This window comes from Daucus carota, chromosome 4 (genome assembly GCF_001625215.2).
Source record: "Daucus carota subsp. sativus chromosome 4, DH1 v3.0, whole genome shotgun sequence".
Taxonomy (NCBI): Eukaryota; Viridiplantae; Streptophyta; class Magnoliopsida; order Apiales; family Apiaceae; genus Daucus; species Daucus carota.
This window is the reverse complement of record NC_030384.2, coordinates 42807593-42828229: the sequence shown is the minus strand read 5'-3', so window position 1 is coordinate 42828229 and position 20637 is coordinate 42807593. Positions and strand designations below refer to the sequence as shown.

Genomic DNA, 20637 nt, shown 5'->3' with positions numbered 1-20637 from the left:
AATGTAGTCCAACCATATTTATCGAATATTTCACATTATCACTCACAACTTAATATTCTTTTTGAGTAGCTCATTATTAATTAATCAAATTAAATATAGAATATAAGTATTATATTGGCATCAGAAACATTTATTCAAAATTTAATATACCATGGGTTTTTAATTAATCAAGGTTTTATTGTATGTGTGTGTTTTAATTTGGATTTGACAATGATATTTAAATTTTGTTCACTTGACTGTGTAATGAGTTTCCAAGTGAAGGCTGTGAAATTCTTATTTAGGATTTTGAAGTAAACCTGATAAGAGAAAATTTGAAGTAGGTACAATATATTTAACTAATACTTTTAACTTTTAAGAATGGAGGGTGAAGTCCTCATTCGGGATTTTCTCAAAGTCTTAAGACATTCAAAAATATTTTAACAAGCAGAAAGCAAACTAATTGATTTTTTGCACGACAGGCTCTGATCCAGGAGGTATAATCACAAATTCTGCTCCTTTCAAGAGTCGAACCTGTGACCAAGAGGATACATGTCTCCTCTTTTAACCAGCTAGACCAACCCTTGTGGGCCCAATTTTTACAGTTAAGCTAATTAAATTTAAATGAAAAATAATAGCATACATATAAGGGAAGTCTTCTCGTGCGCTTCAAGATAAATTTGACGTTCATAGTCTTGCTCTGCATCAACAAATTACAAAGATGCATGTTGAACTTCAATCGAAAGTACCGAAACTACTACGCATGTAAAACGAAAAGTTATTCATAGCCAGGAAATAGCAACAAAACAGGTAAGTGTTTGTACATAAACAAATAGATATAAATATAAAATTAATTTTACAACCCCAAACATATGTCTGTAATAACGACTTTACAGGAAGCTAGCTCGCTTTCAACAGATATGCATCGATCACCAGCTATCTGATGTCAGATCAAATATGGTAGCAAAAGCAGCAAGAACAGCCTGCAAATAGAAACAGGAGTAAATGCACATTGTCTGTGATATCTGTACAACTTCAGGTGGGTAAATAAAATATGACTACACCGTTTTCCAGCAATAAGAAATTTTAAGAGGCATCTTAAATTTAAAAAAAAAAAGTCTTCAAAAGTTTTGTCCATAATCAGGAGAGTGATAGACATCAAAATGTCAAATAATTTGACATGTCTACCAATGTGTTCTATCGTCTATAATAATATATCTATTTCAACAAATAGAATATGACTGCAAAATTCTATTAGATCATACATTAACTTATTTATACCACAGGATAGTATCTAAACATAAGAGAAGATATGAAACTAAATATGTGCTCATAGAAGATCTTCGGTAGCTCTGCCTTTGTAAACGGATCTGGTATCATGACAAGGGTATCAATTAGTCTAATATCTCGCATACCTTCAGGAACTTTATTGATATAGTTCTTTTGTGACATTGCCATACTCCCTTAGATTGATCTTGGTATAGTTAAATTTCTTAGAGAAGTCGTAGATCTCTCGAAAAGTTTTGACAATTTATTCTTGGTGTCAATTTAACATCTTTATTTCATTTGTAGCTAGCAAGAAGATATACTTACTCATACTAACTTGTGGTATACACATTTATCCATTATATTTGCTTCAAAATGCCATCTCAATAAATTTAAAATAACACTCGCAAGAAGATCGCTTCAGCATAAATGGATTTAGTTAATTTACTTACTATATTCTTCAAGTCTTTAGACACAGTTTTCAGGTTGTGTCATAGAAATGGACGCAATGTAGGATAGTTACATACATGCTTGCAAAGTAGACACAAAAAACCAATGTAACAATTTGTTCTCTTGAAATGGAACTCAAAAAGGATAAATACGAGGGCTAAAAGAAGAAGAAATATTGAACTATATGAGGTCAAGCAGTTAATATACTAGTGTCTCAGACAGATGTAAAATATGTCCTTTGTTAGTAACTTGAGCCCAAGAAGTCTTTACAAAATGATTGACTGCATATAAATGATACATGACGCAGTTAATGTTCACATATCACAAGGTACAACATGCACATATTACAGTTAATGTGTTGCCCTAGAAGTGGAAGGATAGAGGAAAACACAGCAGCATCTCCTGGCATAAAATAAGATTTACGCCAAAGGCAAAAACAATTCTGCTAATGTAACCGATCTGAGTTCAGTACTACTTACAGCTATTGTGCAAGCAACATATCCTGGTTTCTCTCTGTGGTCATATCTGGCGCAGAGTAGAACAAAGGCACCAAAATACCAAGGAATAGCAGCAAGAAAGAAGCCAATTATGAACCTTCAAAGAAAATACAGGTCATTTGCATTGTGTCCGAAAGTCGCCAGGATTCAGAAATTGACACTATAGAACATTTATCAATTTCTTAGCAAAAAACTGTCACGGAGCCTTTTACAGGTCCACCTATACTACTTTTAAGCTGATGGAATAAGCTCTATTATTCCGATTTATAGAATTATGTACAAGATCTTGAATGTGGTTGCTGGTTTTTGATTAAAAGTTGCATCAATAAATTAACTATGTTCTTCTCTATAATTATAAAACATATATTCCAGAAATCTTAATATACATAAGAGTATTTTTGAAGCAAGCTATGCAAAATCCTATCATTGTTGATTAATTTGCAGCTCTGCTACTACTTCAGAAAAGGAAATGATGCAAAATTAATTGTATGGAAGCCTGGTGACAAAAGAAAAATAAGGCAACTATATGCTACCTAACCACTCTCAAACCATCATAAACTATTTTGATATGAACACAGATGGCCAAATTTCACGAAGAATTTTTTGAAACTAGACACTATAAAGCAGGGAAATTTGCTCTCAAGGCAAAAGCTTTAATTAGTATTAGAATCTTGGAACATGATAGCTGACATTTTTGTTGCATAAATATTCTTCAAGCTTATAAGGGATAAGAAAACCTTGTGATAGATGTGATCAAGGGAATTTTCTTCACTTCCCTTCCCGCAAATATATAGATTTAACTAACACATACTAAATTAGATTTGATTTTCATAGACAGACTAGGGATTGGCAATTCCAGGTAAGGTCGGTTCAGGATCATAAGATCCTTTTCTATTAGATAGGATGGGTTGTGGTACAAAATGTGATTTCAATATATCTTCAATCATAAGTTCCAATGACACCTCAATTTCAAGCTTCGTGGAACTGCTACACTGAATGTTAGGTGGACAGATCATCAAATAGTATATGACTAGATACACTGCCAGTCCTTAATTAATTTAATTCATTGGAATTTTGATTTAACAATTAATTTTGAAACATCAACCACAGCCTCTCTAATTCTAAATATTGGTTCAACTCGAATACATATATTTATATACATGTAGATAAAGTGACACAGGATTCCAGTTTCAGAAGTCAACTTACAGGAACCACGCACATCCAATGCCACAGCAAGGAAGACGAGGCTCTCTTATTGGTCTTCCTTCAACAACAGCATAACCTAGGTCGTCACAATAACAAAACATTAAAGATTAAAAGCTATAGGGGACAACCACACAAATTTATATTAGATGATCAACCATAATACATACTAAGTCGAACTGTCGAGAAGTTATTGCACAAAAGATCAGAAACAAATCATGTGGCAGGGTTATTGAAATTTAATGAGAACACAACAAAAATCAAGAAAAGATGGAATAATATACTTCTTAGCTACAATCTTGCTATAGCCTATAGTCCAGTGTCAAAATCATCAAGGAAACTCTAATCAGGTAGTCAATAAAGAAACCTACAGACTATGACAATCAAGAAGAAAAACCAAGTCCTTGTTTGATTACCTTGTCAAAGAACTCATTCTAACTAATTAGCAATCCATTATCCTGGAAAACAATTAATATTTGATTCCTAAGAACATTTCAAGTACTTAAATCCGCTCCGAGTCGCAGAATCTGGAATTCAAAGCAATAAAGTATCTACTTCCATCCACACAACTTTTCCTACATACACGATCATATCCTTCTCTCATCCGAAAGTCAAGATTATACCCACTCTAAAAACTTACCCACCGAGATACACAGAAACACAACGCATTCGTCTTTAAGATCACCCCAGATCCGATCGACGTCAAAGTCTCAACTATCACACCTTTCTGCCTACGCAATACCCAGCAAAGCCCTTCAACTTTCGAACTTAAAAGCTAAGCTTGAGTTGACTTACAAAAAATCATGATCAATTCAATACCACTATCAAGCTCAATCAACATAAGCAGTTGCAAACTTAATTCTATATTAATTAATTAATTAATTAATACACATATATATAGTTTAAATAAGAAATTAATACCAGGAACAGAAGCCTGATAACCATGGGCATAGTAGTGAGCAGTGGGTTGACCCGAGGCACCAGGCGGCGCAACAGGGTGGGGGAACCCCATCGCCGGCTGCGGCTGAGGATAGTTGGCAACCCCTTGAAACGTTCCGTACTGCGGCGGCGGCGGCGGCGGTGGCTGCTCTTCATCATGGTGGTGGTGTTCATATTGACTGCTTCCCTTTCCTTCGCCCATCTTGTTAAACCGAACAATTCGTGTTAATAATTTCTGGGGTTTCCAAGATTTAAAAAATTTGATGATGATTCTTGGGTTTTTGTTGGTAATGAAAATGAGTACAATTGCAGAGTAAACGACAAGGTCGTTGATGTATGTATGTTAGGGGTGTGCACGGGTCGGTTCGGTTCGGTTTTTACCAAAAACCGTTACCAAACCGTGTATGTCGGTTCGGTTCGGTTTCTAGGTATTAACCGTAACCGAACCGTTCGGAACGGTTTTTTTCGGTTCGGTTAACCGTTTGTCGGTTTCGGTTTTTTTCGGTTTTCAAATTTAATAGTTTATTCTCTTGAATATCATGCTAATAAAAAATTATAAATATCATATTAACATCGATAAAAATTATAAAAGTCATATTAACAGTGCAAAAATTAATTAAAGGCAGTGAACATATTGATATTAAATCGTTAAAAGGATGGCAAGATTGAACAAACTTTTTCTTGTAAAACTTGAAAACTCAAGACACAGGGACTAGACTACATTTTTTGTTACCACACATTAGCTTTGTTACCACACATTGGCAAATGGTGACAATAATCGGATGAAAGCTGACCTGCAGACCCCATCTTGATACAAGGGAATCGATAACTAGTAATCACTAATGCACTGATCATCTATTAAAAAAAATATAAATGTATATAGTTAGTAGCACATAAATCTATATAGAATAAATAAATATATATATATTAAATATTTTAAAATAATATGATTTCAAAATATATATATATATATATATATATATTAAATATTTTAAAATAATATTAGCGGTTCGGTTTCTCGGTTCGGTTATTGGGGTAAAACCGTAACCGTCGGTTCGGTTAACCGTCGGTTCGGTTAGGCTACGGTTTTTTTCGGTTTTTCTCGGTTTCGGTTTTTTTCGGTGTGGTTTTTCGGTTTTTCGGCTCGGTTTCGGTTTTTCGGTTTTTTTTGCTCACCCCTAATGTATGTACTTAAATGCTGTGTCTAATCTTCATCTGGCTGATTTAAGCCGTCCACGTGGACTAGTCCAGTTGTTCATGTCCTTGAATGTTATTGGCCAGTTAGTTCATGTCCTTTGCTAAGTTGTGCTCACAATATATTGATGAATAAGATTTTTAAAAAAAAATAAATTCCAAATTAAAATTTTATAGTTTTAAAACTGTTTGAGCGACAAGCGTAGACCGATCTCAAAGTCTGTATATTTCTAAACCTCTTTAATATGAATGCTATTTACAATATAGAATGATGTACCATAATTTACAATCAGAAATTGTGACAATTATTCATGACTACGAGATCGACATTCGTGTTATTTATCTGCGCTGCTTCCAAGTATGTAACAATGGTGAGATATATTATTTGCGATGCTTCTTTCCTGCAAGAATTGGTTGAATTTGTAATCTCCTACTGAAAGCTTCATTGAAAAGGAAGCGAGTTTGGAAAGCTGAGATGATCGGGAGCCACGCAAGACAAGCGATAGGAGCAAACAGAATGATCCCCATTCCATAATCATAAGCTTGAGCAAATAGCCTAGTGAACTGCCACAATGCAGTGCCTTCTATCTTTGGCCTCACAGCTTGCCCAATCTGCAAACACCAAATGCATATTTCAAGTACAAAGCCACAATAAAATGTCGTGTTTCTGCTTCTCAAGCTCAAGGGATATCGATCCTTACCAGAATTAATCCCCAGCCTGTTGGTAAAAATGCCAGACAGCACACGATTAAGTCCATCAAGGATAATTTACAAACAAACGAGAGAGCCATTATGGTGCCTACAACTCCAAGGAAAAGTAATACTTTCGAAAGCCTGAAAGCAAGCTGATGGTTATCACTGAGATAGTACCTTCCAACTTTTACTCCCTGTTGGTACAATGAAGCTTTGTAAGCAAGTTTAATTAAATGTTATGTTTAAAGGTCAATATAAAGATTTTTTGCAATTAGATGGATGAATCAACAATACAGTAATTAGTATGATTATAGGAAAATTTACCTTGATGAGCAGGAAAATCACGATGATGACAACCCACGAGAGCAAATAAACTATAAAATTTTTGTTCTGTCCAGATATGTCGAGGTGATAGACCAGACCATACTGGTAAAGGAAAAATCTAAGAGAAAGAAGTATCTCGATCAACCTTGAACACAGCCCTGAGTGACGAAGATGGGCCTGCTCATCATACCACCAAGACTGCCAGCTTTTATCTTGTTGAATCCCCATGCCACCCTGCTGTTTGATCCACTTGTTCCAGTCTTTCCAGTCATCTACTATCTTTCCCCATTCGAATCCAGAAGGATTAAACAGAAATGGAGCAAACAACCAAGTCAATGACAGGAACCAGACAGCATAAGTTATCAATACATATGCCATGCTGCTACGGTATGATTTCCGAAACAAATCATAAACAACCAATAATAACAGTAGCTCAAATCCTTTCATAAAATGACTCCGAGAATATAACCTATAATTCTCTGTGAAACTGGAATGAAAAACTACAAACTTCCGACCTGTTGGTCTGTACTTTGCACCCCCGTGAAGAATTGTTCGGCCATAATAGTGAGATTTTGTTCCAAGGTTAAAAGTGAAAAACACAGCAGCCAGCTGTAATTGCATTAGTACAAAATCCTTGAGAGCAGTAAGAAACCCTTTCTGAAGTCCAATCTCCATTACCATAGGTAATCCTGTTAAGAGTCCAAGCTGGATAAATGATTGAGATGCTAGAGCAGTTTCCAGGGACTGTATATTCTGGATTTTAGCTTCCAGAAGAATTGCTTTCTCCAAACCACTGAGGACAAGGTATAGTTGTCCATACAGGAAAACATAGATTCCAATTACTGATATCTGCAACAATTTCAATATCAAATGTAACAAATCTTTCGACACATAACAGATTAAAAAAAAGATTTTGCACTTTAAATATCAGGCTAAACTTAAAAATGAGCAGTATAAAAAGGTATACATGTCTTGTAATGGTTATATGGTCTCACATAGGTCTATTGTCATATATCAAAACCATGCTGGTATGCCCAAAAAAAAAAGATAATTTTCGATATTTGTGTAGAAAGCTAAATGTAATATAGGTACTTACCATTTTTTTTCTATTTAATTAAATTTGGCTCAGTGCAATTAGATAGCCGACATGTTCCTTTTTTTCTCTCTATATACTAACACAATATTTTACTCATCAAGTAGTCTATATGTCAGCAAGTCTATAGTATCGGTGGCCATTTATGAATTAAAACTTCAATCTGCTTTGTTATTCCATTAACTTTAGTGTTGAAGAGCTTAAACTGAAAAAAATTGGAGCATATATTTTAAGTCAACTAAATGCCATCATCATGATACTACAGCTATAAAGAAGTAGCATCAAATATTACCAGGCTGCTAAAGTAAAATCCGGTGGTTGTGAAGTAACAAGAAAGCATACGAAAGAAATCAAATCGACGTCCAAGACGATATATGTCACGGCTAATAGTCTGTTCACTGTTTCCATTTGCTACTTTGGCTTCAAACTTTGAGATCTGATTAAGGCCTACATCACGTCCTTTGCCAACTTGCATATATTCATGGTATGTAACATATCCTCGTCGTAATGTAGTGTTGTACCCTGTATCGTATGGAATTACCATTTGTTTCAAACTACAACAAAAAAAATTAATTTCCTGCCAAAAAGGCACTAAACTATATATAGCTTACCGGCAAAAACATCTTCACTCAAATTAATTGTCTTTGATGCTTTGCTTATGCCACCTCTGGTTAAGTGAAATACCCTGTCAAACAAATCTGGATGCCCATAGTGGAACCTAACCCTGTTTGAATCATGGATGACTGAGTTTTAGCAAGCATATTGGATTTACTGAAGAGCTGATGAGCACAGAATAAGAAGCAACTGTATAGAAGTTAATGCAAAACATAGAGGAAACAGATACTGATTCTTATCATTCTATAAGAAACATGATAATAATGTGCACAGATAGCCCTTCAAGTATATTGAAGAGGATTTACAGTTAAATAAAAGTTACAAAAAACTTCACAAGAAACCAATACACTTCATGTTCAATCTTATACCACACCAGGGAAACATCAAACCTGAGAGGATTTGCTAGAATTCTTTGACCAATGGTGACAAAACTGGTTTCTTGATAAGACATGAACCATGCTAATGAAGAAACACTGCATCAAGAAAAAATAGAGAGGATGCTCAAATACGAACTTTCTGTCAATTGCAGACATATTTTCAGATGAAAGGAAGAACATTTTATGTAATAATATATGACATATATTATCATATGAAACCATGATTAATCACTTGAGGCTTTATTAACATATGGTGGAACGGCTAGCAGCTTCATTTGCACTGCTATAAAGTTATATCTGACTGTTACATTTGACATACATATTAGATCTAGATGAGGAACAAATAAGCAAATTACGTTTCAATAGTGTCACGATTTGCAATTAAAGGTCATAAAAAAGGATTCACTTATCAATTTTTAAAAAAGGATTATTTTGTACTTCTTTTCTTCAGAAGATAGTTGGGAACATAAATTCGAGTGATCACATGGCCAGCCTAACATGCCTTGCATGAGGCTCAAACTCCTAACTTCGTTAAGCAATCTGTAATATTAAACTCAACTTCATAAAGTAAACAGAGAGCAACACGCATGACTGTTATATTTCTGTTTAAAGGAAAAAAAAATTTACCAACCTTCCAGTAAATATGTGTTCCCTCATACCAAGTATTGTTGGACGGTGTGTTCCCTGGTGCCTTAAAAATTCTTGTAGGACATTTCTCATCTTGAAAGCCTCTTCCATATAATTGTCCTGTAAAAATTAGAGTCAACACGGATAAAGACTTTAAAAACCAATAGTCTTCTGAAATCTGAGGTTGAGCATACTTGATTCATGTCAATAGCTTGGAGAGCTTCACCACGAGTAAAAATTATAGCATGATTTTGATTTTCAGGTTTCCCTTCTCCAATATTTGGTGGACCTGGAAGCTTTATGCGATATATTTCCTATGGGTAGACATTCATGTATAAATATCATAATTATAATAAAAAATGGTCCTGTAGTACGATAAATAAGATAAAATTCGAAGGCTGGTCTATTGACTATTCCATTTACCTGATCAAAACCATTGACAGCTTTAACTAAGATGGATGAGTAAACCTTTTGAGTCTTATTAGACATAATCTCTTCTTTCTCCTCAACATAAGCAACACGTAGAGAAGGATACCTGCAAAAAATAAATTTTACTTTAGACAAATAGTATATATTCAAGGACTTAACAACTTTGAAATTTCTTTAAGGTGTATTCTCTAACAGAAAAAATATTACTTTATCATAAGATCAAGTATATCTTGGGCCTGGGGGTGTCCAGTGGATTTTTGTGATCCAAACAGTTGACAAGAAATGACGTGCGTAAATTTTAAGTCTGCTAATGCATCAAGCTGCACTGACAGTGTATCATTTCCCCTTTCAATGGCATCATACCCCTGAATAATATCTGCATATCAATATGTTAAAAAGAAAAGGCATCAAATTATCTGACATATGTACTAATATTTGGATCTCATTTCATAATAACTACAACTACAACACAAAGTCTATGCACCATACCATCATCTTCTGCCATGTCAAGGAAGGCTTGTAACTTTAAGGCTTGCCTATAGTACATCATTCCTCTGACTGTTGACCCATAATAATTGTGATGGAAGTTACATACAAGTAAATGAAATAATTCTTTGTCTACCAGATTCAGATAGATAAAGATGAATACTGGTTATTGCCACTCACCAGTTCTGCTCAATGTCTGTCCCCTATATGAAGCCCAATTTCTGAGATCTTCCTCCTTAATATCATCACCTGTGTTGTCTGAATTTTCACTCCCAATGCGTTCTAAAAAGTTCTTCCACTCATCTGCAAGATGCACAAGGTAGAACGAACCAACTGAATTATGAGGTTCATTCCTGACATATAGAACATAATCTTTTATTTTTTAAAAATATCAAAGAGCCGGGATCGTAGAACCTGGATATATCCGTTGCATATAAAAGCTGATGGACACTCCTTCTTGGCTGGAATGAAGCTCTTTAGTTGAAAATGTAACTTCTTCCAGGTAGTGTGGAGTTAATACACTGGTATTAAAAATAAATAATTAATCAAGTTGAAAGAAAAGTCTGTATGTCTGTGTTGCATAAATATGCAAATTAGACAAATAATGAGTCATGAACATGACAAATTTAAAAGAGAAGAAAATTAAATTTAGAGCTTAAATTGTGTATGTTAAAATTATGTAGTTAAGGTTAAAAAAATTCTGACTGCAATATGGGTCTCAAATCCCTGGCATTGTAGCCTAGTCAAGGGTTTACATTCAATGGAGACTGGCATGCGGGTTTATATTGCTTTTAATTGACCTTACAAACAAAGGTTTTGGCCAACAAAAATCCAGACTTACTTTATGTTGTCACCCGAATTATTTATCTTAAATGGAACAATCAAATTAAATTGTTTAACTTCCAACTATACATAGATACCAATACACATGAATAATACAGCACTGCGGATTAAGAAACAACAATCTCGTAATACAAAGTGAAGACATCTGAATCTAATACCTATCTGAAAAGGATATAAAGACTGACCTGAATGACAACATGTTACGCACTTTTGGAGCAGTGGGTATGTCCATAAACAGAGAGGTGGCGAAAAATGAAATTCGCCTCCGGGCCTCCAAATTTGAAGGTATGTCTAGTGCTGTATCTTTAATGGTAAGTAGCATAAGGAAACGCTTGATCTATCAATAAAAAATATATCACTTAGTCACATGTGTATCTACACAAACATACAAGTTTTTTGTGCATGATAGTACAATTTATAAAGTATAACTGCTAGAGCTGTAACTGCTAAAAGGTTTTTTGGTTTTGGTGGAAAAGAGATAACCAAACTAAATTAGGTACCTGTTCGTTTAAAGGATTACTATCTGGCAACGGGAAATGTATTGAATGCTTTGAGGCAAACAGTTCTGGTACCACATGACTGAACAGTTCAGCCGAGCCTGCCTCAATTTCTCTGTCTGCATTAAGTGCATTCAGTGTTCTGCAGGCATGTACAATAAAACTTTAAGGTAACAGAGAACTTGGAATATAATCTGTACTGAACCAAATTTTTCAGCGACCAACCTGGAACCCTTCAACATCATATCATTTGTTACAATTTCCAAAATATCTTGGAGTACTTTCACCACTTTAACATGGTGATCTTCATCTCCCTCAACCTTGAAAAGTTACAATGTTAGAAAGTCTGCAGACTCGAAACTCATTTGACATATAAGTTCTCAAGTGTGACGTACCAAAAGTTCAACCATTTCAATTAATTTAGCGTGTAGACATGGAAGTGCACTCATTTTGAGGTCTTCAAGAAAGCTTGATCTTCCGATACTTTCCTCTATCTCATCTACTATGCCAGAAATTATCCTACGAAGAAATGCATTCAGAGTACATTTAATTTTAGATGACTACATTCAGGAAGCCATCAATTATTTTTATGGAACCAATTTTTAAAAGATAAGCAGTATGTTATTTTGTAGTACTTTGGTTGACAAGAAATAAACTTGTCTAGAGGAGCTTCAAAACTCATTCTAGTCTACCTTCTTTCCAAGTCTCCCACTACAAGTATTTCAAGGATGTTTTTGAGTGATTCATAGCATTCCATGACAGACATGTACATGTAGTCATCTTTCCTAATTTTCCTAAGAAGATTAGCATCCTTTCCCACAAAATCTTTTGCAATGCTTAATGCTACTGAAACCTGGGGCAAACAACAAAATGGCCAGTTAGAAATTGATATATCTCTCACATGCTATTATCAGAATCCATTACAAACACAGTAGATCACCTTATTTGCTAGAAGAAAAACAGGCCAACGAATCTTTCCGGACAGCAACTCTGGTGAGAATGGTATTTTCATCAAATCAACCTCCCTGATTTCAGTAAAATATCATATTTTATTATGTTTCAATCTATAGATGTAAATAATTAATGATAACTGAAAGTAACCTAACTTGTTGCTCATCAAGTCTTCTTCTCGGATTCTACTGATAATTTGGTTCCAAACTAGAACAAACTTTACAAGACCGTTCTTCTCCGTATGAGATGCCTAAAACAAATTTAGTTGATATATGCATCAATATTTAATAGTAGACATTTTTTTTTAATATAAAGAAATGAGCTAAATACCATATAGTCGATATGTCAATACCTTCTTAAATCTCCCGTTGAATAATCCCATCCTGCTACTTTTACTTTTCACTGGTGGGATGAAGCAGTGATTGAATGCAGCAGGCAAAGCTTGAAATTTACTTCTCAGCATGCCTAAGGTTCGTATCTACATAAAATTGGGTCAAGACTAATAATAAACTATAATAATGCTTTGAAGATATTGAGATATCTTACCTCTCCAATATGATGCAGAACCCCATAAAAGCCACCAAATATTGCGCAGAACACAGAATACCATATCTGTATGTCCATGAAATATACCTGAACAAAATACATGCGCCTCAGTTAATGTGTTGGTGTATGAAGATTCTACAGAAAACTTCTTTACATATCCATATTTAATGGATGTTCGCCCAATGCATAATTACTACATGGAAGTAGGTTCTTGTCCAGTTCATGTGTAATGAATTAAGAGACTTTTTCTCAGACTACAGTTAGCTACTAACCATGATTATCGGAGTCCAAATTGCGATGATTGCACCAGCATTACTCTTGACTGATTTGGATATAACTTTAATCAGAGAATTGAAGCCAAAAATATCTATTGATCCATATTCACATTAAGTGGAAAATCTACCTCTCGGAAAAAGCTCATGCCACTCGTAATCCTTCACCCCAATTTTCATGATTTGTCTTGTTGGTGCTATGAGCGGCTTTATCTGCATAAATTTAATAAGCACCAGAAGTACGAAAGATGTCAAGTAAATGCCCTTCAAATTTCATAAGATAGCGCTAGCTTTTTCACCAATGGGATTACTTTATGCCATTCAATGTTTTTACAACCTGTGGACATCTGTGCGAGATATTCTACACTCTGTAACAATCAATATTTGCTAATTCAACTTTTCAAGAATCTCATGATTTTAAATATAATGCCTTCAGTAAAAAAATCCAGCAACACTAAAAAAATCCTTATAATTTATTTCTGAAGCACCTGCATGAACAGCAGATAGCTTATGCAGTAGTTCCTTCCTTGGTAATATAGGACAATAAACTGGTGATAACTGCTAAAATTTTACCACAACAACATATATAGGATTTTCAATTTTTCATTTCAAAGTGGTTTATTCACTATGAAGTATCTACAGTTTATTACCTAGCCATGTTCAGTTTTCTATAAACCTTATCATCACAATATTTGGCTGTCGTTTTAAATAAAGATCATTTATATAGTACTCACTTCAAAATTGTAGCTAAATGAAAATTTGCTTAGCAACAATAGCACCCAGAATAACGTGTACCTACAGATAACATCAGGAAAAGGAACAGAGAAATCAATAGCTGTCAATAAAAGCAGGATTAACCAAATCATTGGGTGGTAGGAGCAGTATAAATACTTCAATATGGATAGCTGACTTTCTTGCATTCCTCGTCCAACATATAACCTGGGCTACAAAATACAGAGCACTTTGTTAAAAAGTATCATGGATGAACGATTTAATAAGGTGACAATATACTGTATATAGATTGTAAAACATGCAGGACTTCTTGAACTTTTGGAAAGAGATAAAGGATACCCCCTATTAGGTTTAAACCATTGGTTGAATGAACTTATAGTGTTCATGTAAGCATGGATTTATACTTAATTACTGAAGTATTCTTGACTTATCAAACAATGGAAAAATATGAAGCATTTAACAATGACGAGTTTCCACGGTTATATAAAGGTAATGAAAAAGCAAACTAAATTTCCCTGCACTTGTCAGAACACCAAGTGAAGATTGAGATACCATGTTTGGAAGTCAGTGAGGTAGATGCGTGGTGCTTAAATCTTGGAGCATACACTATAACTCTATAAGTTATTTTATCAGGAATGTGTCAGCCATCTTACACAATGATGATTTCAGAGTGGTAATAGAATATGTGGATTTGAGAAGAAAATAATACTATGGATGTACCCATTCAGACACAAGGTAACCAATTTAAGGTTCTGTTTAGTTTGGCTAGTGAACAGAATTCGATTTTTCCCTTAAAAAATTTACAGAGTCTAATGTCATTGAACTTCCACTACGAATCCGCAACTTTTCTACATGGCAGATGTAGTTGTTGGTTACAGACAGACCGGATCTGTGCAATGGGTAGGCATTCTTTTTAGAATAAATTTCAGAAGTCATTTCTATAAAGAGACAGAGCCAATAATATCATGACACTTGCATCCCACATGTTTGGTCGGGTTGAGTTTGCAAAAAAGTTTGGGAGGTGTTTTCTAATTATAATTTTTATTGTGCTACTTATAACAAAGAACTCTCGAGTCTCCAAAATTTGTTGGTGCACCTCACTTGGTTGAATATGAAGGTCATCAATTATCGTCTTCGGAGAAGCCAGAAGTATATATTATGATGATATTTGCCTAAAGTGCAGTATTCTAAAGCGCACATGTAACACGTGAAAAGTCAAGAAAAGGACATGTACAGTAATACTACCTGAGTCCACCAAGACAAGACTGTACAGATTCGGAAATTTGAAGTTTCAATGTATCTGCCGATTGCAGGTACAAGAAAAAGTATCATGTCAAGTGCATTTGTTAGCAAATAAATTGCCACTGCAACCATATAGGGGGAATAGCACCATTCTCCAAGCCAACTCCCGTACTCTGAAGAATAACATTTATATCTTTTGCTGGAACTAGAATATAGAATAGGAAGAATGATAATCCATATCCCTGCAACTACCATCTTCAGCACCTTTTTCTTCATTTGAGAGGAATTCATTGTGCCTCTAGCATTCCATGTAAAGGCAATATCCAAAACAGCTGCATGAATGATATCATAGTAAATGTGGGTTAGAAAATGCTTTTATAATGCACAAGTTATGTTTCCTCAAGGGTTTGTTTAACACAGAAGACAACTAACTAACACTAGAGGTGGTTGCTGAAAATTATTTTTAAGAGCCTATAGTTCTGTCATACTGAAAACCAGCATTTCTGATATTGCTTACATCTTGAAATGATTCTTACCTGCCTCGTGACCAATAGACAAAAAGTACCTTCATTAATTTTATTTATCCCCTTTATCCAGTATTTTTTTAAGAATAAGTTACCCCCTTTTTTTAAATTCTTTTGATTAAACTTAAACAAAATTAGATCTAACCTTGTATTAGTTTAAGGGCTGCAGAGGTAATAAAAATGCTCATGATGTCTTCAAGTATTTTAGTGTCAAACACTTGTAATGGAGATTCCATATCATTAGAGGCCATCATTATCATTGCCTGTTGGAGACAAAGTAAATATCAGAACACACAAGAAGTAAGTTAATGCCTAACGTTGCTTACGCACCTGGAGAGACAAAATAAGAAAGCTCCACATTCTGTCAAAGCTTCGGAAAATCTGCCAAAATGAGCGAACCTCAACAAAATTTGTCTTCCCCAACCATTTTTGTTTTCTCCCTTCATCTGTAACAGCCTGAAAGTTACTTGTGGGTTAATGAGTAGTATTTTGAAGTGATGGTATTGTAAAATCAAGTATTAACATGAGCCTGTAATCCTGGATAGATATTGATTTTTGATTAGTATACATACAATACACATGTACACTTATATATGTACATATATACATATTGTGTATGAATAAATGTCCTACTTTACTGAATGTATCCCCCAACAACTACAATTTATTTATCTTATAAATCTAACAGATTCATCACACAGAAATCAAGTTACCCTCCCTGTAACTGGAACTCAATAATCAATATATATCTTTAGTCATTAGAAACTGATCTTACCCCCATTCCTCCATCTTCATTTTCTTCACAGTTATCTTCTTCAGTAGTTTCAGTTGACCCCTTATCTTTTCTGAGTATGGGCTCCCCTGTGTTATTGACACAGAAGAAATCATGGTCCTCCCTCATGGGCCAACCTATTTGGAAACATTCAGGAGACCTGAGCATGCACAACAAGTGGTGGTCAAAGACCTATAGCTACCTCAAATCGTGCCTATAGCAGTCTGTACAGGAAATTCCATTAGCAGGTATATTATATAGGACTAATACTTACCAGAAATACTCATTTAAATCATCATAATTTCTCCATTTGGAATGATCAGTTGTGCCATTTTTGCTTTTCATCGCTTCCTGTAATTAATAACAGGTAAATTATAAACTATAATAAAACGATAGGACGAGTAACAGTTTTTTTTTAAGCTCTATACCTCTTGAATAACCTTGTATATGGGGGAAACTATTTTGTTAAGAAACGACTCAGATTCTCCCCCATAAGCAGGCATGAGTTTCTCGCCCGTCATGTTAACCGCATCAATCAACATACTATGCAGTTCATATGCCATCTGCAAGAGAGTAGTAGAATATACAGTTAATTTTGGCTTAACTTTCACTAGGATAAGGTTATAGTGTGGGAAAAAAATCTTGAATAATGGTCTTCTAAGACCAATCTCTAATTTGTATTCATATAATCCAGTGTACATGATCGTTATAAAGTATGTAGAGAGGTATTGAAAGTCTTGCTAAAACAATTCAACTCCTTACCGTCTCCTCATATGCAAAAACACATTTAAAATAGAACTTTGGACCTTAAAGTATCAGATAGCATGACAACTGGTCTGCACCCCAATAAATTGGCTAGCTTTATTACTCCAGGCCATAGTTGTGAAGCGTTCTTGGTAGGACTAAACATATGTACAGAAAATTAATCCTAGGAAAGGCAATGAAACCCCACTTACATGGTGAAATATATAACATAGACACTCTGGCATAAACCTCAAGTTTGCAGCTTCTCCCCAAATAAGAAGATAAAGTCCTATATATAAAAGCTTATATTGCTGGGCTTCTTGCTTTAAATAGGGCAACCTGAATTGTAAAAAGACATACAGTGAGGACACTGGATTGAGGCCAAATAAATTTATGGTTTAAACTAAAGGTTGTGTACTTGAAGAGGGTGAATACTTCTCTTTATAAATCTTACCTGATGTTGCTTTTTCTTTCCAGATATTTGCACCACTCTGTATAATTTTTAAAGAACTTCTTCATCAGGTCATCAAGAGCTCCATCCCCCAACTGATGTCATTAAGAATCATTTTAATCACAAACTAAAAGGACAGATTACATATGTGGTAATAAAAACTTTGAATCAAGAAATAAGAACCTTCGGCGTATGCGCTTGCTTATTACTTTGTCGAATATGGGTGTTGGCAAGGAGTAATATCAGATGCTCCCTCTGATTGGAAATGTTTCCTTTCTAATTATGCCAAAAAAAACATGAGCACGTATAAACCGGGATAGAGCACCGTTCATTTAGTGGTTAAGTTTTTTCTTATGTAAATGTAAGAAGCACAAGAAATGATTTTGAAAAGATTATGTTCAGTGTTACCTGAAATCCAAAGCAAAATTGGAGCCAATCAAACAAATCAATGTGGGCTACACGTCTCTTCAGATCTTCAATGAAAGGTAAACCCCGAACATTGCGAATAACAGCTACTGAAAATTTAATCTGTGAAACTCATATTATTTTCTTAACAAATAGTAATTCGCACAGGCTAACTAGTACGATCAGATATTTATGCGGTCATAGTGCATTAGCCTTGCACTGGGTCACACGTCACAGAGTATCAATAAACTGAATCACTGGAAAATTATAAACTCTTATAGATGCTGCTACCATCATTATCATATACTGGAGGTTATTTAAAGGGCACGTGACTAAGTTATCTTACAACATCAGACCTCAGGGAGTTGCATTATTGCTTGATGAACACCTCCTTGATCAAGGGGAAGAATGTTATATGGCACGTAAAAATCAGACTTTGCTCTAATACTATCACCATCAGCTACAGCCTATATCAAAAGGAAGAAACTCAGTCAAATAATTTTTTAAAATTTCTGATCTTCTTAGGTATAATGAAAGGAAATAATTAAAATTAAGGGGAAAATTCTTTTATTTTTGTGATCTTCATAATCATAATGCAAGAGAAGAAATGCTTCAAAGAATATAGTAAAAAGAAAATAGATATCAGTAAAGAAAGCACTGAAAAACCTGTGAATCAGCTGCATTAGTCACTGTATCCAATACTTCCCGGAGAACAGAAGCGATTGCACGATACTTAATCAGCCTCTGTCTGTAAAAGTTGAATGCTGGTATATAAGTTAATTAATTATTAAGAGCATGTTTATAAGATTTAGCAGAATACACTAATACACTCAGCTACCTATGTTCCAAACTGCAATCTCCGCCATGCTCGATAATGTAGTCTTTGTAATACTTAAAAACACGTTTAAGTTCACGTATATCACTTTTTTCCTTCCTTGTTCTGATAGTAACTTCTTCATCCTGTAAACGCATGACAAGAAAGCAGAGGTCCATAATCTAAAAACTAAGGTCTAAAAGAAATGCTTGTGATGCTTGTGAAATAATACAGAACAACAGAAGGCTTTGAGAAAAAAATTATCTAGTGAGTCACACGCATGTTTCTGGCTGAGCAATAATAATTAGCATAGATAATCAAATCATAAACCTGGTTGTGTTTATAATCTGAAATATACAGTCCAGCAATATACTCTATATTTTAAGAGAAGTAACTGATAGACCGTCCACACTCCAACCATACATGAAAAACTTCTCAAGTTATGAGTTGTTCATCAAATTTGCTATATTATTGTTGCAATAAAGACATTTTAAGCTTGGAAGTCTTACAACTTGAATCTTGGTGAGAACTCTTAGCAGTGAAACATCCTAAAACAATATTAAAGTCCTTTTCGGGAATCAATAGAAGAATATACCTTACAGCTCAAATTCCAAACATATGTTTACAATAAACAGAGAGGCATCACCGATGCACAACAATTTCATAAGGACTTGAATGGAGACCTCTTGAAGTAGTACGTAAGTGAAGTATACGAGTTTTTTGCTGAGATCATGACTAAATAGTCACATTGCTGTTAGCTACTATACCTGTTCAAGCCGCTGAAGTAGTGAAGTTTTAAATTGCCTTACTCCCCTCCCACTAGAATTCCTATCCAAGTTATGTGCAACTTCAAAAGCATGAAACCGACCTGCTCAATAATTTCAACAGCCCATTAAAACCCACAGTTAAACCAAAATTTAGCAAAACTAATATCAATTGTTCTTCCCCTTTTTATTTTTTTTATTTCGGCTAATGGCATGTTACCGAAGCTAATATCTATAATCTTGAATTAAATTTCACCCAATTAAGCTTAGTGACTCAAGTCTCCTATGAATTAAACATATAAAGAAAATTGGCAAAACAGAAATAAAAAATTATTAAACCCTGACTTACAAATATATGCAACGCGGGGATTTTCGAATTCGATTAAATTAGCAACACGAAGAAACCTCTGAATTTCGGAAACCAAAGTGACAGGTAACTTCTCACTATCAAAAGGCTCCGCAGCGTAGTGACGGCCATAAGTAATCGATCTCGTAAAAGGCCTCGTATCGTTACTAATATACTCTCTACTGTAGCTGCTGCTACTGGCGCCACTTTGATCAAACGGCTCGGCGACAACAATTTCTGAAGACGAAGACATTTTGTAAAAGAGTGGTGAATAATGCATGGGAGTGTAGTATATATAGATGGTTGAGTAAGAGAGATACAAGGGATATTACATGTATATGCATCATCATGGTGGTGATTGTGATCTGCTTTATTCCTGGGTGCTGCTTTAATTTCCATGGAAATCTTTTGCTTTTGCTTTTCGATCGAGTTTGTGGGTGTGTTGTGTGTGGGGATTTTTGTTGTTTTCTTGGTTTTTTACTCGTCCCAGGGTTCTTGTTTATGCCAACATGTGTGTGTCTGATTGGCGGCCTTGCTTTTTTCCCGTTAGGGTTTTTGATTTCCC

The 20637-nt window shown here is 34.8% G+C and overlaps 2 protein-coding genes across 2 annotated transcripts; both read right to left on the bottom strand.

The window, feature by feature from the left end:
• Positions 1-742: 742 nt before the first annotated feature.
• LOC108218352 (large ribosomal subunit protein eL20z) lies at positions 743-4657 on the bottom strand. The gene is made up of 4 exons (XM_017391265.2): positions 4314-4657; positions 3396-3471; positions 2172-2286; positions 743-959 (listed from the first exon to the last, which is right to left on the bottom strand). Exons 1-4 carry the CDS (start codon positions 4531-4533, stop codon positions 906-908), a joined length of 465 nt encoding a protein of 154 aa, XP_017246754.1. The 5' UTR covers positions 4534-4657; the 3' UTR covers positions 743-905.
• Positions 4658-5728: 1071 nt separating this feature from the next.
• On the bottom strand, positions 5729-20371 carry LOC108218350 (putative callose synthase 8). The gene is made up of 41 exons (XM_017391261.2): positions 20076-20371; positions 19730-19830; positions 18987-19108; positions 18815-18896; positions 18505-18615; positions 18152-18271; positions 17927-18019; positions 17747-17838; positions 17505-17631; positions 16977-17111; positions 16823-16899; positions 16552-16708; positions 16107-16232; positions 15922-16039; positions 15256-15584; positions 14170-14222; positions 14013-14073; positions 13410-13491; positions 13279-13328; positions 13007-13093; positions 12813-12938; positions 12616-12710; positions 12450-12534; positions 12202-12362; positions 11905-12028; positions 11735-11829; positions 11513-11651; positions 11198-11349; positions 10584-10690; positions 10350-10472; positions 10173-10241; positions 9891-10059; positions 9678-9789; positions 9449-9568; positions 9259-9374; positions 8640-8723; positions 8247-8359; positions 7928-8157; positions 6543-7391; positions 6227-6412; positions 5729-6137 (listed from the first exon to the last, which is right to left on the bottom strand). Exons 1-41 carry the CDS (start codon positions 20350-20352, stop codon positions 5907-5909), a joined length of 5886 nt encoding a protein of 1961 aa, XP_017246750.1. The 5' UTR covers positions 20353-20371; the 3' UTR covers positions 5729-5906.
• Between the last annotated feature and the right edge of the window lie 266 nt (positions 20372-20637).

What these genes read in the sequence shown, in the direction of transcription:
- LOC108218352 (XM_017391265.2), bottom strand. Translation starts at nt 4,533, where the DNA reads ATGGGCGAAGGAAAGGGAAGCAGTCAATATGAACACCACCACCATGAT. An exon ending in TTATCAGGCTTCTGTTCCTG is followed by an intron (nt 3,472 to 4,313) that starts GTATTAATTTCT and finishes GTGACGACCTAG; the next exon opens with GTTATGCTGTTGTTGAAGGA. An exon ending in ATTGGATGTGCGTGGTTCCT is followed by an intron (nt 2,287 to 3,395) that starts GTAAGTTGACTT and finishes TTTTCTTTGAAG; the next exon opens with GTTCATAATTGGCTTCTTTC.
- LOC108218350 (XM_017391261.2), bottom strand. Translation starts at nt 20,352, where the DNA reads ATGCATTATTCACCACTCTTTTACAAAATGTCTTCGTCTTCAGAAATT. An exon ending in AGCAAGCGCATACGCCGAAG is followed by an intron (nt 17,839 to 17,926) that starts GTTCTTATTTCT and finishes TAATGACATCAG; the next exon opens with TTGGGGGATGGAGCTCTTGA. An exon ending in CGTAACATGTTGTCATTCAG is followed by an intron (nt 10,691 to 11,197) that starts GTCAGTCTTTAT and finishes TTTTAATACCAG; the next exon opens with TGTATTAACTCCACACTACC.